Source organism: Aedes albopictus, chromosome 2, assembly GCF_035046485.1.
Source record: "Aedes albopictus strain Foshan chromosome 2, AalbF5, whole genome shotgun sequence".
Classification (NCBI taxonomy): Eukaryota; Metazoa; Arthropoda; class Insecta; order Diptera; family Culicidae; genus Aedes; species Aedes albopictus.
Window position 1 is genome coordinate 177,166,235 of NC_085137.1, and position 20,036 is coordinate 177,186,270.

At 45.6% G+C, this 20,036-nt stretch overlaps 1 protein-coding gene across 1 annotated transcript; it reads right to left on the reverse strand.

Moving 5' to 3' along the window:
* Window positions 1-7,446: 7,446 nt before the first annotated feature.
* On the reverse strand, window positions 7,447-18,312 carry LOC115258838 (uncharacterized). Its single transcript, XM_029859271.2, has 3 exons — window positions 17,779-18,312; window positions 16,172-17,682; window positions 7,447-10,585 (listed from the first exon to the last, which is right to left on the reverse strand). The coding sequence occupies exons 1-3, from the start codon at window positions 18,310-18,312 to the stop codon at window positions 7,447-7,449; spliced, it is 5,184 nt and encodes a 1,727-aa protein (XP_029715131.2).
* Window positions 18,313-20,036: the final 1,724 nt, after the last annotated feature.

Sequence of the window (20,036 nt, forward strand, 5' to 3'; positions counted from 1 at the left end):
TCTCCTCTGTCGGCCATCATTGGACACAAAGATGGTCCGGGTACATCAATGTTCATAGGCACTTGCTACTGCTGGCAATCCACACCATCGTCCGGGAGTAACGAAAGGTTTTTTTCATTAATTTTCACATCGCGTTCGGGATACATTAGTATAACAGCACGCGCGGAAAGTTCTCGATATTTTTTTTTCGCTATTTGGCTGTTGAAAGCTCCAAAACAATCGCCGCATACATTCGTATCAAACCCCAGATAGTGTCACGCTCTGGAGAAGTGAAATTCACGTGATAACTGGGTTTTAAAGTGGTGAAATTACATAAAACAAATTGTGGTGATATCACGCAATTGCAGTCGCCATTCTAGCAAAACCCATACCATCTCGCACTCGCTATAGACAATAACGTTGTAAATCCCGAGTGACAAGTTGTATTTAAACAGTAACTTATTTTGTCCCAGTGCTGTGTTAGACAAAACTGAAGTGATAGGGAATTGTTAGCTACGGCCGAATGGCCGGTAGCGGAGGCCCCCCCTGGGGCGGAACAGTCGAACAGCACAGTAGAAGCAATGTGCCTCAGTGGATGCTCGGACCCGATGATATAGGACAAGAAATGGTGTTGGTACTACGGCGTAAGCCCAATAGCAATGAAAGTGACCGAAATCCAAATGTTGCCTTACCAGATCCTTTTGTCGTTGGGTCATCTATCCAGAAAGTGATCGGTGTAAAAGAAGCAAGATCTATTGAAACGACCAGAGAAGGACGAGGCGCAAGATATCTCCTTCGGACTGGTTCCCGGAGCATTGCAGAGAAGCTAATGAAAATCACCAAATTATGCGACGGATCCAGTGTCGAAATCGTCTCTCACCCTACCCTTAACACCGTGCAGGGAATAGTTTTCGAGCCCGACTCTATCAACTTGGCAGAAGAACAAATCCAGATAGAGCTGGACCCACAAGGAGTTCACACCGTACGTCGCATAAGAAAAAGGATTAATGGGAAACTCGTAAACACTCCGCTACTAGTCCTCTCATTCAGTGGATCAAGATTGCCGGAAGTCGTATTCTTCGGTCTACTGCGAATCGCAGTTAAGCAATATTATCCGTCTCCCATGATGTGTTTCCATTGCGGATTCTACGGACATTCTCGAAAGTTCTGCCAGCAAACCGGAATATGCCTACGGTGCTCAACAACCCACAACATTCCCGACGGAGAACAGTGTGACAACGAACCAAGATGTCTACACTGCAAGGGCGGACATCCAGTACTATCGCGGGACTGTCCTAAATATAAAGAAGAAGAGAAAATCATCAAGTTAAAAATCGATCGTCACATTTCTCATGCGGAAGCAAGGCGTATCTGCAGCAATGAATCAAGAAACGAAGGGTACAAGAACGTTGTTCAAGATCAAATCCTACGAGAACTAGCGATGAAGGATCAGCTCATTGCCACGCTGCAGCAACAAGTCGCAACCCTCGTCAAGGAAATCGCCTCCCTTAAAAAGACGCTTGCTTCATCAAACCTTGAACCGCAAACCAAAGACCTCTCGCACGATGTGGAAGAAGAAATCGCTAGCAATCAACCAACATCAGATTTACGAGCCACACCTCCAACTGCCCAACCTAGTTCCTCGAAACAAAATCGTCAATCTCGCAAAGATAAGATTTTTACTGCTCCACCAGATAAATCCACCGGAAGTCGATGCAATAGCAAACCGGTTCACGACATGCAAACTCGAAGCAAAAGCGGAAAACGGCAGTACGAAATATCTCCAACTAATACCGATACACTTCGGGGAAAAAGATTCTTAGTGCCACCGAATACAAGCAACGACACCATTGAAGTTGACGAGTAATGCCTTCATCGACCCACATCCATACCCCGACTACTGGCTTTACCGACCCCGCTACGACAACGGACAAGTCTACGGAAGAACGAACCAAAATCCTAACTAATCCTGTTATCTGCGACGAACTCATGGACCTGCCTTCTGGAATTCGACTACATACCACGCCAGAACCACCCAAACAAAAACCGAAGCGGTTTGAAGCAGAGGAAAGTGTAGTACTCTCTTCACTTCCGGAAGAGGAAGCGAGATTGCATAGCGCGGTGATCCAGGACGCTTTTCTCCAACCTGTTGAATGCCAAACTATCAATCCGGCCGCTAGTTTTCACAAGCTACAAACTCTACCACACTCTGCAAAAACCAACAGTGCAGTTTATGATCGTCTGCGAAACATCAGCAATGCACCTTCGACCAGCAAGATCCAAGTCTTTGGACATCCTGATTCGTCAAGCGCGAGGCTTCCCACGTCGACCCTGACCGGGGATGTTCCGGCTTGTACCGAAGAGCCTCCGGCGGCAGTCGACGTGGATCACCATACCTCACCGGCAAGTATCAATATGTTCCCTTCCAAAAACAAGCAAAATTCCATCAATCTCTCTACCACCCCAGCACAACCAAATATCAACGGACCAGAGCACCACCTTCATACATCCTCCTCCAACGAAAGTATCTCCGAATCTAGCAGCACCTGCACTCACAAGCCGAGGAAGAGCATGCTCTTCTTCCAGTGGAACATTCGAGGACTATGGAGCAACCACCCCGAATTGTGTCATCTTGTCCTACAAAACCCACCAATAGCGATCAGCTTACAAGAAATGATGACTAGAAACATCGATCAGGCCCTCCGAAAACAATACACTTGGGATTCCGTCAATAGACATTACTCCCAAGGGTCCGGTGCAACTGGCCTCGGAATACTTTCTGAGGTTCCTCACAAGTTTGTGCAAGTGCAATGTACAATTCCCGTATGCGTCGCCAGGCTGTTAAATCCGTACAATATAACAGTCGTATCCATCTATGTGCCACCAAACAGTCAAGATTCCCACATCATCGATGCACTGAACAGTATCAAAAACATTACCGAACCGCCCTACATAATTGGTGGAGACTTTAATGCGGCCCACGAAGCTTGGGGTAGCATAAAATCATCAAGTAGAGGACTGCGTCTGCTGAACTGGATCGTCGATAACAGCATGGTAGTTCTGAATAACGGAGAACCAACCTTTATCAGTTCTTCGCACAGAAGCACATCTAGCATCGATCTAACGATTGTCTCAAAAAGCATTGCAAACAAACTCTATTGGTCAATCGCGAAGGATACACATGGGAGCGATCATTTTCCCATTAGTGTCTTCACACAAGAAACAAACTCCAATACGGAACACCGTAGGAACTGGTTGTATAAAAACGCCAACTGGTCCCTGTTCGAAGACAACATATTAAAAATTCTTCACCCAAACCAAGACTATACTATCGATCAACTGAACGAAGCCATCATCAAATCAGCTGAAATATCCATCCCGAAGACTTCCGGAAAACGATTTGGTAGAGCAGAACTTTGGTGGACCGATGAAGTAAAACGTATAGTCAAAACGCGACGGAGTGCTCTACGAAAACTGAAACGTACTATGGTATCTGATCCCAATTACGAAAGCATACGGAAATCATTCATAACAGCTCGTTCTGCTGCCCGGAAAACGATAGCTCAAGCGAAGTACGATTCCTGGGTCAGTTTTTGCAGCACCTTCAATCCACGTACTCCAGCCGACGTCTTGTGGAGCAATTTCAACAAACTATGTGGTAAAAGAAGAAAAGGAATCAGAGGTTTCGTCATTGATGGAACATTCGTCCAAGATCCATCTACAATTACTGATACCTTCGCCAAACACTTTCAACAAGCATCAGCCATTCCTGCCAACCCAAACACAAGTACAATCGATGAAGAGCATGAAGGAGTACCTCCCAAGGAAACAAACTGTAATCTGGATGAAGACTTCACAATAGACGAACTTCTGCGTGCGATTGACTCTGCTAGAGGATTTTCCACAGGTAAAGACAACGTCGGTTACCCGATGATACGCCACCTACCTATTTCCGGCAAATATGCGATGTTAAAATGCTTCAACCGTGTCTGGTCTGACGGAAAATTTCCTCAACAATGGAGAGAAGGCGTAGTGGTGCCAATTCAAAAACCAGGTACCCCCCAAAACATCATCGAGAACTATCGGCCCATCACCCTTTTGAGCTGCATAGGGAAAATCTACGAGCGAATGGTTAATCATCGACTGGTCACATACCTAGAAGCAAACCATATTCTTCATCCCAACCAACATGCCTTCCGACCTGGTCGGGAAACGTCATCTTACTTTGCCGAACTAAAAGAAATCTTAGACAATGCAAAGCAATCGAAAACTCACCTCGAGTTTGCGTTGTTAGATATCAAAAAGGCATATGACCAGACTTGGCGTCCGCATATTCTACAACAACTAAATCGGTTGAACGTCGGGAAGCATATCAAATCTTGCATTTCCGAATTTCTTCAGGATCGGCGATTTTCTGTCAGCTATGGAGGCGCATTGTCCTCCCAAAGAACCCAAGACAGCGGTGTCCCTCAGGGATCTGTTTTAGCAGTAACGCTTTTCTTGCTGGCAATGAATACAGTGTTCGAAGCAGTCCCTAAGAATATCCAAATCCTGGTATATGCTGATGACATCGTTCTAATCTCCTCCTCCAAACAACAATCAACAGTTCGCAAACGTCTCATTAATGCCGTCAACGCAGTCAACTCATGGGCAAAAGGAATACATTTCTCACTCTCGGCTCCCAAATCTTGTTTGCTGCATGTCTGTCAGAGAGGAAATCACAGAGGAGCAAGATCATTACCACCGATAGTTATAGAAAGAGAAACCATCCCGGAAGTAAACGCTGCCCGCTTTCTCGGAGTCTGGATTAACCGTAGAGGCCAATTTTCAACGCATGCCGCCAAAACCAAACAAGTTCTTAGCAACAGACTCAACTTCATCAGAGCCTTATCGCCCAAAGCAAGCAGATCGTCATTATGGAAAATTGCCAACGCCGTGTGTATGTCCAAACTCACATATGGAGTAGAATTGTTTGGCAATGAAATTACCTCACTGTTAAAACCCACCTACAATGAACTATTAAGGATCTCTTCCGGAGCTTTCCGAACCTCTCCAATCCTTAGTCTAGCTGCGGAAGCTGGAGAACTTCCATTCGACTTTCGGCTAGCAGAATTATTTGTGCGAAAATACTGCAGAATTGTCGAAAAAAATAATAAAGACTATCCACACTTCCACTGCGCCGTTGATCGCGTATTGAACGAGCTAATAGGGGTGCAAATACCGGACGTCGCTAAGCTACAGCGAATAGGCCGACGGCCATGGAATTTTTCACGAACGAAAGTTGACTGGTCTATCAAAAAAGCGTTCAAAAAAGGACAAAACCCAAAAATCGCCACGGCGTTAACTCAAAATCGCCTCGACACCCAGTACCAAAAACACACGAAATTTTTTACGGATGGATCAAAAACTCTTAGAGAGGTCGGGGTCGGAATCATCGGACCAAACATTGTCGTCGAAAGAAGTCTACTACCTCAATGCGGAATTTTCACAGCAGAAGCAGCAGGACTCTTATTTGCAGCTCGTCTTGCTCCAAAAACATGTACTGTGATATTTTCGGATTCTGCCAGCTGTATATCTGCCGTAGAGAAAGGGGAATCTACCCATCCCTTCGTCCAAGAGTTTGAAAAGGTTGCTGCCGAAAAAAACCTGGTGGTATGCTGGATCCCTAGCCACACCGGAATCTCAGGAAATGAACAGGCCGATCAAGCTGCCGAACGAGGTCGATCCGGCAGACTCTTCCGCCGAACAGTCCCCGCTTCGGATATCGCCCAGTGGATTAAACAACAATTTCGTATAAAATTTCAAGAAGATTGGGACAAAAATCAGGGTATATTTTTAAGGCGTTGTAAACCAACAATTGAAAAATGGTCGGATAGGGAAAACCGTCAAGAACAAAAACTTTTAACAAGGCTTCGTATAGGGCATACCAAAGTAACCAAGGAACATTTATTTAACAATAACGGATCGCCAAATTGCGATGTCTGCAAATCTGAACTCACTGTAAAACACATACTCATAAATTGTAAGAAATTTGATTTAGTCAGGGATGAACTTTATCTAAGCAACAACTTGCAAATACTTTTAGGCAACACAAAAGAAAATGAGTCAAAATTGTTAAAATTTCTCAAAAAGTGCAACCTCTCAGATAAAATTTAAATTTAAATAAGCAGAGGCGAATGAACCAGATGGTTTAAAACCTCTATAATAAAAAAAAAAAAAAAAAAAAAAAAAATTTCACGAAATATCTCCACGCTTCGGAGTAAAACCTCCAACGACGTCGGATATCGATTGGCAAATTCACTTCATTTTAACAAAAGCTTCACACTTTCACGATACAATTTGACGCGAGAAAGGTTTTGCGTCCGCCTTCTCTAGTTGAAAGCAGATAAAAGGTGCCCAAATTCTTCAAGAAACATTCACTTAAATACTCCCTTTAATGTAGCTTTGGATGGATTTGAGGTCGAAGATCCAGACCGATGAATGCTTCCACCGTGGATTTTACTTTCGGCTGCGGTTGAATAACTCCCACTTTGAAAACACTACCACCAGCTTATAAAAAAGCAAAAACCGTTTAGAATTCGCACTATTTCTTCACTAAAATCTTCTTTTTGATCAATTTTACACTGCCATTAGCCGAGATTCGATAAACGCTTGAGCGAACACGCCGCGGAAAATCCATGCTCATGCTCATGCTCATTTAGCTCAATATCGAGTTTTACAACTTAAATATGGAACTTACTAAAATTCAAATATCTAATATTCAAACGATTATGAATCTTTTTTCATAAATTAATAGTGGAATATAATACCATTCGATTATCTGAAGGCAGGTTTTGCGTCAGATTGATGGAATTCAAGATATTGGCGAGTTTTAGAGACGTTGTAAACGTGAGGGTCCGAAAAAGCGCGCGGAAACGGTTCACAAGGCGGACAAACTACCGGCGAACTTGGGGGAACCGGGATAGAAATTGAAAGACGCGTGTTACTTTTACAGTTCAATTCTTACTACTACTATATTTCGCTATTCATATGGGGGTTTATATAATTTGGCTATACAAAGGCTGAAGGCCTAGAAAGATCTATATAATTGAATAGAAGGAGAGAGACAGAGATTTTGGATGCTGCAAATCGGCGGTTGCATTATACTCTGTGCAAACTAGATACATCTTTTCTGCTGCTGCTGCGAGTAGGGTAGCGCTCCTTATTCTCGCCCCAACATAATCCGCCCACCAAATTACGAGTAGGAATTTCCTCTCCATGTCTTCCTGGAACGAATTCATCGCTGTCGAGTGGGCACCGGCGCAGCTTCCTAAGGGGCTGTCCATAAACCACGTGGTCATTTTTTTGGGGCTTTTCAACCCCCCCCCCCCCCCTCTCGTGGTCATTTGTCCATACAAAATTTTTAATTTGTCCATACAAAATGATCATTGGCCGAACCCCCCCCCCCCCCCCCCCCGACCACGTGGTTTATGGACAGCCCCTAACGTCCCGGCGAAAAACACCCTTGGCAGTCTTGACCGACACTACTCGAACACGTCCGTCGGTCCCGGGGAAAATCTCCTGAATACGTCCTAGGGGCCACTGTTGTGGCTTCTCGTTGTCGTCGACCAGTAGAACGAAATCGCCTACCGAAACGTTTGGGGATGAGGCCTGCCATTTCACTAGTCGTTGGAGTGCAAGCACGTACTCGGATTGCCACCGAGCGCGAAAATCCTGGGCGACTCGCTGAACGTAGTTCCACCTTGACAAGGAACTTATTTGCTGCTCCAGATGGTTGACCTCCGGGAGGGCATCGAGAGGACGCCCGATCAGGAAGTGCGCGGGCGTGAGTGGTTGAGGATCCGCGGGGTCATCCGAAATTGCAGAAATCGGACGCGAATTCATACACGCAGCTACCTGAGCGAGGAGAGTGCTTAATTCCTCAAAAGTGTAGTTATAGTTACCTCCGATTTTGCTGAGGAATCCCTTCGCCACCTTGATTCCAGCCTCCCACAATCCACCGTGGTGAGGAGATCGCGCGGGTATGAACAGCCATTCTACACGTCTGTCGGTGAGAAAGTCGTTGACCTCGTCGCTGTGTTCGGTCGCCTCGATCTGTTGGTAGAGTTCACGAAGGGTTCTGGCCGCTGACCGGAGATTCGTGGCGTTGTCGGAATACATCTTGCTGGGGACTCCGTACCGACTGGTGAACCGGGTGAAGGCAGCGAGGAAAGCCGATGCACTCAGGTCGGAAACTGCCTCCAGATGCACCGCCCGCGTTCCGAAGCAAACAAACAGTGCAACGTAGCCTTTCGATGGTACAGCCCCACGAGTTCTTCGTCCAACGATGCTCACAGGGCCGGCGTAATCAACGCCCGTGATGGTGAACGGTGGAAGAGGTTTCAAACGGTCCGCTGGTAACTGTCCCATTTGTTGCGTAATCCGGGGTGCTTTGGCTCGGTTGCACTTCACACAATCGCGACAAACCTTTCGAGCAGCGCTGCTCCCGCGTAGTATCCAGTACCGAGTTCGAGTGGCGGCTAGCAATGACTGAGGGCCACAGTGGAGATGCTCTTGATGATCGTGCAGAAGAATAAGCGAGGTCAATATTGAGTGACGGGGCAGCAAGATCGGATGCTTGTTGTCGTAGCTCAAGTCCGATTGCTGCAGCCTTCCGCCCACCCTAACGACACCGTTTTCGTCCAGAAATGGATTGAGTTGATGTAGTGGGCTGCTTCGCTCGACGGTGAGACCTCTTTCTAGTCGGCTGAGCTCGCTGGGGAAATGTTGTTGTTGTGTGTGTTGCAGGTACTTCCCCAAAGCAAAGTTTATCTCAGCTGGAGAGAGTCGTGGAGAGCATCGGAACTCAGGGTGTCCGAAACGAAGAATGCGAGCGGTGATACGGAGAAGGAGCTGTAGATTCGGGTAGTACCGAGCCATCATATCATCCAAAAAACGATTTTCGTAGACCGTGAAGCATACCACAGCTGCGGTTCGCTGCTCTCTGTCTAGCTGCCGTTGCTCGATATCGTCGAGATTGTCGTTCGGGGCTGATTCGTTGTCGGTCTCCGATGGATCCCAGGTTGGCCCATGCCACCAGAGAGTGTTTTGATGAAGCTGTTCGGGAAAGGCACCTCGAGAGATCATATCTGCCGGATTGTGGAGAGTGCCTACATGACTCCAGTTGATAGAGGGTAGATGTGTGGAAATCTCTGCAACACGGTTCGCCACAAATGTCTTCCACCTTGCAGCCCCGCCGGCCAGCCATGCCAGGACGACTTTGGAATCGGAGAACGCTCGCACCTCGTAGAAGTCCGTTGCCGACAGAGCAGCTCTCACGTTGGAGATCAATCGCGCGAGAATAACTGCTGCACACAACTCAAGCCGGGGTGTGGTGGTTCTGCCGTTGCCGATGGGTGCCAGCTTCGATTTGGCACAGAGAAGATGCGAGGAAGAATTTCCATCGTTGTCGACAGCCCGAATGTAGATACAAGCGCCCATGGCCACATCGGATGCGTCGCAGTAGCCGTGCAGGTAGAGACGAGTCCAGCTGCGCATGTCAATCACATGGCGGGGAATCTGAAACGAGTTGAGAAGCGAGAACTTTTGCACCAATACTAACCAATCGTTTGTTAACTCACCGGGGGGAGTTGCATCCCAGGCCACCTTCAGCTCCCACATTCGCTGCATCACCAGCTTTGCCTTCACGATGATCGGTGCAAGAAGGCCGAGCGGGTCGAATAGGCTGGCGATTTGCGATAGGATGTTGCGTTTTGTGGGCTGAAGGATCTCGGTAGGTTGGTAGGAGAAATGGAGCTCGTCACTGCACGGCTGCCATTGCATTCCGAGGGCCTTGATAGTACAGCTTCCGTTCTCTTCGATCGGGATCTTCACCTCCAAATCTGCATCAGGAACTCCTTCTAATACTGCAGCACTGTTCGAGGCCCATTTCCGGAGATGGAATCCGCCGGACGCAAACATTTCGGTGAGTTGTTCTCGTAGTAGCCTTGCTTCTTCTTCAGACGATGCTCCGGTGAGTACATCATCAACGTAGATCCCTTTTTCCGCCTTCTCAACTGCTGCCGGATATTGTTGCCGGTATGATCCTAGGAGCTCTTGAACGCATTTCGTGGCCAAATAGGATGCGCTTTTAGTCCCAAAGGTGACGGTATTCAGACGATACTCCCTAATCTCCTCGTCCTTGTCCCACCTCCACAGAATTTTGAGAAAGTCACGATCAAGCTCGTTCACCCATACCATGCGATACATTTGTTTTGCTTCACCAACCAGCACGATAGATGGGAGGCGAAATCGGATCAAAATATTAATCAACGAGTCTTGAACAACGGGGCCACACATGAGTACATCATTCAAAGAGAACCCACTGGTAGTCTTAGCCGACGCATCGAAAACGACTCGGCATTTGGTAGTCGAACTCGATGATTTTACCACACAGTGGTGTGGAAGATATACAGACTTGCTTGAGGGAGAGGCATCTTCAACGAGTGACATGTGACCGAGATCGATGTACTCACGGATGAACTCATGATACTCACTTTTGAGCTTTGGGTTACGGTCGAGCTTTCTCTCTATGTGGAGCAAACGTTTCTCCGCCATTGGCCTAGACCTGTGCGCCGACTATATTTTGATCGGCGGCAGCGTGAGAGCCATTTTTGGCCGGCGGCGGCGGCGTCATCGGCGTCACGCCGGTAGCAGCTTTCGGCGGCGGCGGCGGCGGCGTGAATCGGCGTGAATCGGCGTGACCAAAATTTGACCATATTTTCAAATTCAATTTTCGAATAAAATACTGATTTTGCTATAGTTCTTTGTTTTTTTCTTCTTCTCAGAACCTTCAGAAGCTATCAAACTTGATGATAAGGTCAAACTATTTTCACTAAGGTATCTCCGAATAATTTCAGGGAGGAATCTCATAAGGAATCCTAGGAGGAACCTGAATGAAACTCCTGAAGGAATCCATGCAGAAAATTCTGAACTTATCTCTGCCGGAACTTGTGTAGAATAAACTTCTGCAGGAATCTCTGGCGGTTCAAGGATATCTTTTAGAGATCCCTGCAGAAAATTTTGAAGAAATCCCTGATTGAAGCTTTCGAGGAAATTCAGAAGGAAATCCAGAACGAATCTTCGAAAGCAATTCCAGGAGGATTCCCCAAAGTAATTCAAGCAGGAATCCTAAGGGAATTACTGCAGAACTAACCAAAGGAATTCCAGGAGAAATCCCCGACGGAATCCCAGCGGGAATTTTTAAAGAAATTCGAGAAGGAATCCCCATAGGATTTCTGACAGGAAACAACGAAAAATATCGAGAAGGAATCTCTGAAAGAATTCTAGGGGAAATCCATGAGAGAATACTAGTAAGAATTTCCGAAAGAATTCCATGAGGATTCCTTGAAGGAATTCCAGGAGAAATCCCATAAGGTATTCAAGCAGGAAACTCCGAGGAAATTCTAGGAAGAATCCCCGGAGGAATTCTAAGAGGAATCCCCGAAATTACTCTAGAAGGATTCCCCGAAGGAATTCCAAGATAAATTTCCGGAGTAATTCTAGGAATCACCGAAGGAATTCCAGGAAGAAACCCTGCAATTCTATGAGGTCTCCCGAAGGAATTCCAGGAGGAATCTACAAAGAAATATGAAGAAAAATCACCAAAGGAATTTCATGAGGAAATCCCAAAGGAATTCCAGGAGTAATCCCCGACAAAATGTAAGGAGGAATCCCCGAATGAATTTTAAAAGAAATCCTCGAAGGAAGTCTAGAAAAAATTCCAGAGGGCACCTCTGAAGGAATTCCGGGAGGAATCTCTGAAGAAATTCAAAAAGGAACCCTCGAAGGAACTCAAGAAAGTATCTTCGAATACCAGGAGAATTTTCCGAAGAAATTCTAGGAGAAATCATCGAAGAAATTAAAGAAGGAATTCCAGGAGGAAGCCTGGAGTAATTCCATGTTGAATTTTTGAAAGGATTTCAGGAAGAATCTCCGAAGGAAATCTAAGAGGAATCACCAAAGAAATTTCAGAAGGAATCCCCGACGGAATATCAAGAGGAATCCCCGAAAAAATCCCAGGAGGATTTAATGAAGGAAGTCCAGGAGGAATCCCCGAAGAAATTCCAGATTTCTTTTACGGAATTCGTGGAAATCCTCAATGTATTTCTAGGAGGAACCATCGAAAAGTATCCAGAAGGAATCCTCGTAGGGATTCCATGAGAAACCCCTGAAATAATTCTTGGAAGAGTTCCTGCAGGAATTCCAAGAGGAAAACCCGAAAGAACTCCAGGAAAAATCTCCGAAGAAATTCGAAGAGATATTTTCGTAGAAATTTCAGGAGGAATCCCCGATGGAGTATCAGAAGGAATCCCCGAAGAAATTTCAAGAGGAATCCTCGAAGGAAGTTCAAGAGGGATGCCCGAAAGAATTCCAGGAGAAATCTCCGAAGGAATTCTAGAAGAAACCCCCGAAGGAATTTAAGGAGGAATCTTCGAATAAATTCCAGAAGGAATTTCTAAATATATTCCCGAGGAGCAGGAGAAATCCCTGCACGAAGTCCAGCAGGAATACCCGACGGAATTCCAGAAGGAATTCCAGAGATATTCCCGAAGAAATATCAGGAGAAATCCTTGCAGGAATCCCAGGGGGAACCCCTGAAAGAATTCTGGGAGGAATCTCCGAAGGATTTCCAAGCGGAATACTCAAAAGATTTTCAAGAGGAATCCTCACAAGAAGTCCAGGAAAAATCTCCGAAGGAATTCCAGGAGAAATTCCTGAAGGAACTTGAAGAGAAATCCCCGAACGAATTCCAGGAAAAATCCCCGGAGCAACTCTAGGCAAAATCACTCAAGCAATTCCAGATGGAAACCCCAAAGGATTTTCAGAAAGACCCCTGAAGTAATTCCATGAAGCAAATAGAGGAGGAATCTCCGAAGGAATTCTAAGAGAAATCATCAAAGAAATTCCAGGAGGAAACCCCGAAGAAATTTCAGGAGAAATCCACGTTAGAATATCAGGAGAAAGCCTCGAAACAATTTCAGAAGGAAACCATGAAGGACGTTCAGGAGGAATACTCGAAGGAATTCCAGTAGACATTCCAGAATGAATGAATCACCGAAGGAAGAGAAATCATCAAAGAAATTCGACGGAATATTAGAAGGAATCCCGAAAGAATTTCAGGTGGAATCCTCGAACGAAGTCTAAGAGGAAACCTCGAAAGAAAATCTAGGAAAAATCTCCGGAGGAATTCCAAGAGCGATCCCTGAAAGAATTCCAGGAAAAGCCAGGAGGAATTCTCTAAGGAAGTCCAGAGGAACCCTTGAAGGAAGTCTAGGATGAATTACCGAAGAAATTACAGAAGAAATCCCTGCAGGGATTCCCGGGGGCTGCTCGAAGGAATACCGGTAGGAATTTCCAGGCGGAGTCCTCAACGTATCTTTTCGGGTAGGGGAAAGGATTTGCAGGTGGTATCTAAAGAACTTCTGTAAGAATTCCAGAAGGAAATCCTTGAGGAATTCTTGTAGACACTCCATGAAAGATTCCTCGAGAATATCCTGGAGATATACGTGATTATAATCCTAAGAGAATTATTGTATGAATTCCTACAAGATTCCCTGAAGGAACTTCTGTAAGAATTCCTGAATGAGCTTCTAGAGAAATCTCTGATAACACTTTTGAAGGCATCAGTGAGTATCTACAATCTAATTCTAAAAGAACCCCAGGAGCGATCCCTGGAAGAACTTCTGGAGGAATTCCTAAAGGAACTTCTCGAGCAATCCCCTAAGGATATCCTAAAGGAATCTTGGAAGGAACTCTTATATTGGAATCCCTGAATAAACTTCTGGGACAATTCCTGAATTCTCCTGGAGGTATCCTTGGATCTTCGTATAAGATTCTCTGAAGGTTTGCTGAAGGACCTTCTATAGGAATCCCTGAAGAAATTAAGGAGGAATCTTAGAAGAAACATCTCCAAGAATCCCTGAAACTCCTGGAGGAATCTCTTATGAACTCCTGGAAAGAACACCTGTAACAATTTCCAATAGTACTTCAGAAGAAATCCCTGCAGGAACTCCAAGACTAATTTCTAAAGGCCTCCTGCAGGAGTTCCTCACGGAATTCTTGATGGATTTCCAGGTGGCATTTATAAATCCTCCTGAAAGAATCTTTAAAGGGACTTCTGGAAGGATACCTGAACGAACTCCCGTTGAAATAGTCTAGGCCCAGGGAGCTTCTGAAGGAATTCCGAATGAACAGATGGAGGCATCCCAGAATCCTCCTGGAGATTTCAGGGGGATCTCTGAGCGAACTCCTGGAGAGATCACCGAAGAAACTTCTGGAGCAATCCTTGAAAGAATCTCTGAAGATTTTTCTTGATGCATCCTGAGGTAATTGGGTTGTTTAGTTAAACATATATTCCTATTTTCTATAGCCCAATCGAAAGAACTCATTTTTTTTTTTTGAGTATAACGTGATGTGATTGCATTCCAATACTTTCGTTTTGATGGTAAAATTAACAAAACAGTTTCATTTTTAGTGGATAGAATGACAGTTCAGTCGATGAAATGACAGTTCAACCCGAACAAAAACTGTTCACCATACAAATTTTAATTGCATTTTAAAAATAGTTCCTGGACTGGATTTTGGACAGAAATGTTGGATTCCGACTAATTTTTGGGCGGAGATTCCGATTATGAAACAATTCGGATACCCCTATAAGACCCAATTCCAAGAGAAATCCTTCAAGGAATTTAAGGAGGGATTCTTGAACAAATTCCATAAATTTCTGATGGATCTTCTGGAGGAATCCCTGAGGACACTCCTGGATTAGTTCCTAAAGAAACTCCTGAATTAGTTCCTAAAGAAACTCCTGTAGGAATTCCTGAAGGAACTTCTGAAGGAATTCACGAAGGAACTTTGAGACTAATTTCTGAAGGACCTCATATGAGCATCCCTGAAGGATCTCTGATGTATCCCTAGGAGGCATCCCTGAGTTTTCCTGAAAGAATTTTTGAGAGATCTTCTGAAGAAAAAAATCATCCTGGAGGCATACCCAAAGGATTGTCTTAAGGAATCCCAGGTCTATCTCCTGGGGGCATCAATGAATCATTCTGGAAGAATCTCTAAGGAAACTTCTGGAGATATGTGAATGTGTATTCTAATGTCGTTTTCGTTTTTGCGGCGGTGCTACACCGCTTCGTACTACACGGAAAAATATTAAAACCCAAAGAATAAGTTTTAAAAACTCAAATTTGACTAAACTGCTTTTAGTTTTAACTCAAAGTTGGGTTGTTTTCTCCCTCGCCCCACCGCAATGTTGTCGAAAACAAAGAGAGAAGCACCGACGCATCCGCTGCTCTTCCGTGGAAGAAGCCAAATTTGGGATTTCTTGAGTTAACCCAAATTTGCGTCATTTGAGGCCTCCGTTGGGTGAAAATAACTTACCAGTGGGTTATTTTTTTTGCCGCTCTCAAACGAGAACTACTCACTCACCACTTTCGCTGTTTGACGCAAATTTGAGTTATTCCACGGAAGACCGGGATTGCGTCAAAACAACTTAAATTTGGGTTGATTTGTAGTTCCGTGTACACTTTTCGCTGAATAAACGAACATTTCCGTTGCAGTTGCATTGGTGTGCGTGTATAAACACCACACCACTGAGCACAACCCATATGTATAGTGTATTCTCGTCATATCACCGCCGTGTGGAGCACTGCCACACGGTGGTGCGAATAAATAGTCAAAATCCAGTACGCGTGTCATTACTTCTCCGCCGCCCGGAATCAAATTTAAAAGTACACAACGTGGGGCAAGACATCCTGGCCGAAACACGGTGTGCACCAGCTACACTCCCGATTTTTTGAGTGCTACACTATCGTGCGCGGTGCAGAAAAAGTGCTACACCGGTGTAGCACGAAAATCAAAAACGAACATTTTCGGTGCAAAAGTGCTACACCGGTGTAGCACCACCGCAAAAACGAAAACGACATAAGAGTTGAGAAATCATTTATTGTAATCAAACTCTTATGATAGCGATCGTGATTTTTTTTATCTTTTTTATCATTGATCACCGGCGCGAAAAATGAAAATCGGCGGCGTGACAAACAGCGGCGTATGGCGCGCCGCCGACACCTGGGTCGGCGTCGGCGTGGGATAAAAAGTGTCGGCGGCGGCGGCGTGGCGCGGCGGCGCACAGGTCTACATTGGCCTAGACTCACCAAGCTTATTAGGGTCGAGACGAAATGGGAGACGAACGATGAACTTCCCTGCCTTATCACGAACGGTGTGCTCGGCGAAGTGCTGCTCGCATCGCTGTTCTTCTTCGGTGAGATGGTTGGATGCTGTAGCGTATTCTTCTAGCTCCCAAAATTTGCGTACCTGCTGCGAGAGATCGTCATCGGTGGAAGTCAACAGGCAGGTTGAAACGTGAGATCCAACCGAAGTGTTCGATTCGTGGTACCGACCAGCGACCACCCAGCCGAGTTTGGTGTTTTGAAGTGTGGGTAGGCTGTCGTCGATACTGAGGGCGATTTTGCCGGGCTCGAGCAACTGAAAGAATAATTCCATTCCCAGTAGAACTTCTACCTTACCCGGGCGATGGAACAGAGGATCTGCCAAGTGTATTGCTCCTGGAATGGGCCAACCGTCGATGTTCGCTGGCTTGCAAGGAAGCATTTTGGTGATTTTCGGCAAAACCATACACGATACGGAGGTTCGATAATCCGTGCAGCGAGAGGAGATGATGATTTCGGCACACTTGTCAGCGTGCGCTGGTGTGGAGGAGATGCCTTCGAGGTCCATGTTGGCGGCTACTGTTTTGAGGCCGAGCCGCTTGCTAAAATCATCGCTGATAAAGCTGACTTGGGACGCGCAATCCAAAACGGCACGACAGGCGTGTGGCCGTCCTTGGCTGTCCAGCACATTGATGGCAACGGTGGCGAGTAGGACGCTAGACGCATCGAGGCAGGATGGTGAGTCGAGGGCCGAAATCAAGGACTGTGCTGATGATCCTGAATTTGCAGGGGCCATGACCGACGATGATGGTGCTGGTTGTGGGCTTGCTGATGACGACGGTGGGTGCAATAAGGTGTGGTGAGGTAAGTTGCATTTCCTGCAGGTTCCTGATTTGCAGCTCTCACCGGGATGTACTTTCAGGCAATTGTTGCACAGCTTCATCCTATTTACGTGAGCGAGTCGATCGTCGTGGTTCATGTGAATGAACTTACCACATTGGTAGAGATGGTGGTTTGGTTTGTTGCAGACGTTGCAAAACGGAGGGTTCGTGGCGACGAATGCGGTAGCACCTCGGGACTGAGGTTGAGCCCTTGAAGGTGGCTTGAAGGGCACGCTGGATTTCGGGCGAACTGGTTGAACAGATTGCAGAGCAAAACTGCGAGACTCGACGAACTTGAGGAAGCACTGAAGATCGATGTTTGCTTCATCCATTTCCGCCATCTTTTGACACCACAATTGCTTCGTATCTGGATCCACCTTTTCGCTCAAGATGAAGAGGAGCCACGTGTCACGGTCTTCCCTATTCATGGCATGGAGGGCACGAATAACCTCGTCCGACACGTCGTGGAGCGATCGCAAGCCGTGAGAAGAGGGGGATGTCAGCGTTGGCTGCGCTAGAAACCGCTTAATATGCTGATTAGCGATCTCACGTGGCTTATCGTACCTGGATTTCAGCTTCGTCAGTGCCGGTTGGTAGTTGGCATCCTCGATCTTGAGGTGAGAAATCAAGGACGCCGCCTCACCAGCAAGGTTGGTTTTGAGGAATTACAGCTTCTGGCTGTCCTTCAGCGTTGGGTTTTGATGCACCAAGCTGTCGAACAAATCGTAGAACGATTGCCATTCCAGATAATTTCCGCTGAAAACGGGCATATTCATCCGAGGCAACTTAAGATCCGAGAGAGGGGATGCGGCGGCGTTGCTGTGTACGACGGCAGAAGAGCTGGAGCCGGCGGCCATGTGGGAAGACATTATCCGAAGAAACTCGGCCTGCTGATCCGCAAGCTGCCTGATGACGTCATTCTGCGGAACTTGTTGAGAAGCAGCACTATCGCGATCCTTCACTACCTTTAGCATTTTTAATAAACGGTTTTTCAGCGACATGTAGCATGCTTCAAACTTTCCTTGGCGGTGCACTGCATCAGCATACGCTTCTTCTTCCTCACTCACATCCAGAATCTTCTTATGCACGGCACAAAAGGCCGCCCACACCTCACTTAAAGCGTCTAGTTCGATTTGCACATCGACTTCTTCGGCCGCTTCTGGCCTGATTTTCTCCACCGTATCCGAAATACGTTTCAGTCGCGGTTCCAGCGATTTCCGTTCGCGGATTAGTCGATCCATCTTGGTGGATTTTGCGCACTTATTGTTCACAGTCACTGATCGTTTTACACCTCACTTGTTCTGCACCACTGAGATGCCAAATGGCAGAAGCACTCGGGGCCGATACGGCGGCGACGGGGCCAAATTACGGGCACTAGCGGTCACAGAAAACGCGGTTCGCGGCGAAATATTCGCGATCCGGCTCGAAGGACCATATGTAAACGTGAGGGTCCGAAAAAGCGCGCGGAAACGGTTCACAAGGCGGACAAACTACCGGCGAACTTGGGGGAACCGGGATAGAAATTGAAAGACGCGTGTTACTTTTACAGTTCAATTCTTACTACTACTATATTTCGCTATTCATATGGGGGTTTATATAATTTGGCTATACAAAGGCTGAAGGCCTAGAAAGATCTATATAATTGAATAGAAGGAGAGAGACAGAGATTTTGGATGCTGCAAATCGGCGGTTGCATTATACTCTGGGCAAACTAGATACATCTTTTCTGCTGCTGCTGCGAGTAGGGTAGCGCTCCTTATTCTCGCCCCAACAGACGTTGTCCTTAAATTTCAGCTAAATTTCCAAAAATATTTGAAGAAATATTTTTTTTTCAATAAGAAAAAAAAACAATTTAACTCCTAAACTACCAAGGGTCCAAAAAAAAGTCGGAAGTCGGCTTTGACAAGGCATTTCTCGGTCGTTTCTCAACCGATTTCAAAACTTTTTTTTGCGATGGAACCGGACAGGTTTCAAGATCATCGCCCATTTAAAAAAATATAAAATAGATGCGTCTACCCAAAGTTATTAAGCAAAAGGCACTTCCTAGTTTTGAGAGCGCATTTTTTGCGCACATTGATCAATAAAACAAAATTTAAAGCGATGACATATGGTTCTTTCGACTCTAAATCATGCGTACAGCTGGAGTGAACATGTTTATGCAAAATTAGTGATTTTCCAGCACACTGATATTTTACCTTACTCAAAAACTGCTAAAATACCCTATTTTTCACATAAAATAAGCAGTAAATCAAAATTCAAAGCAATGGCATATAGTTTTTTTGGTCTTAAATTGTTCGTAGGATTGTACTCGACATTTTTAATGAACAATGAAAATGTACTAATTACACTCTTATTTTGTTTTAGTCTAGTCTACACATACACAGCCATTCATTGAAAGAATCCTGGAAAATGATAGAATCGACTACTTCTACCATTTTTCTTGTCATTATTAATGCTTGCAGTACATCATCGAAAATGCATTACAAGTATTAAAGTGGCCAGGCCTACTGTGCAGCGTTATTGATTATACAATAAAACCATTAAACGGGGACATCTCGTACCAACCGCTCAGTTTTGTATAGAAAGCTAACTACGTGAAAAATCGGTGGGGGTGACGTTGCTAAGAAGGTTAATGTCACCCCTTGGTCCTTGGAATCCTGGGATGGAACACAGGTATTTGGTCCGTGTCCTGGCCCTAATGCCTAGGCTTAAGCGCCTTAACTCGCTCTCTGAAACGAGAAACACTACTGATCTCTCCCAATGGCATGGTCCAGTTTAATTAACAAAATTTTTTAAGTACTTCAATAAATAAAATCAGAAAGATCTCACCCGATTCAACCGAAAATCAAATCCAACATTTTTGAAGCTTTCTCAAAAATTCATCCTCAAATCGCAGCTCGAAACAAGCCCAACGTGGTGCTGTCATGCACCTCCGTCGCGCATCATCACTGAACATCGCTGGACC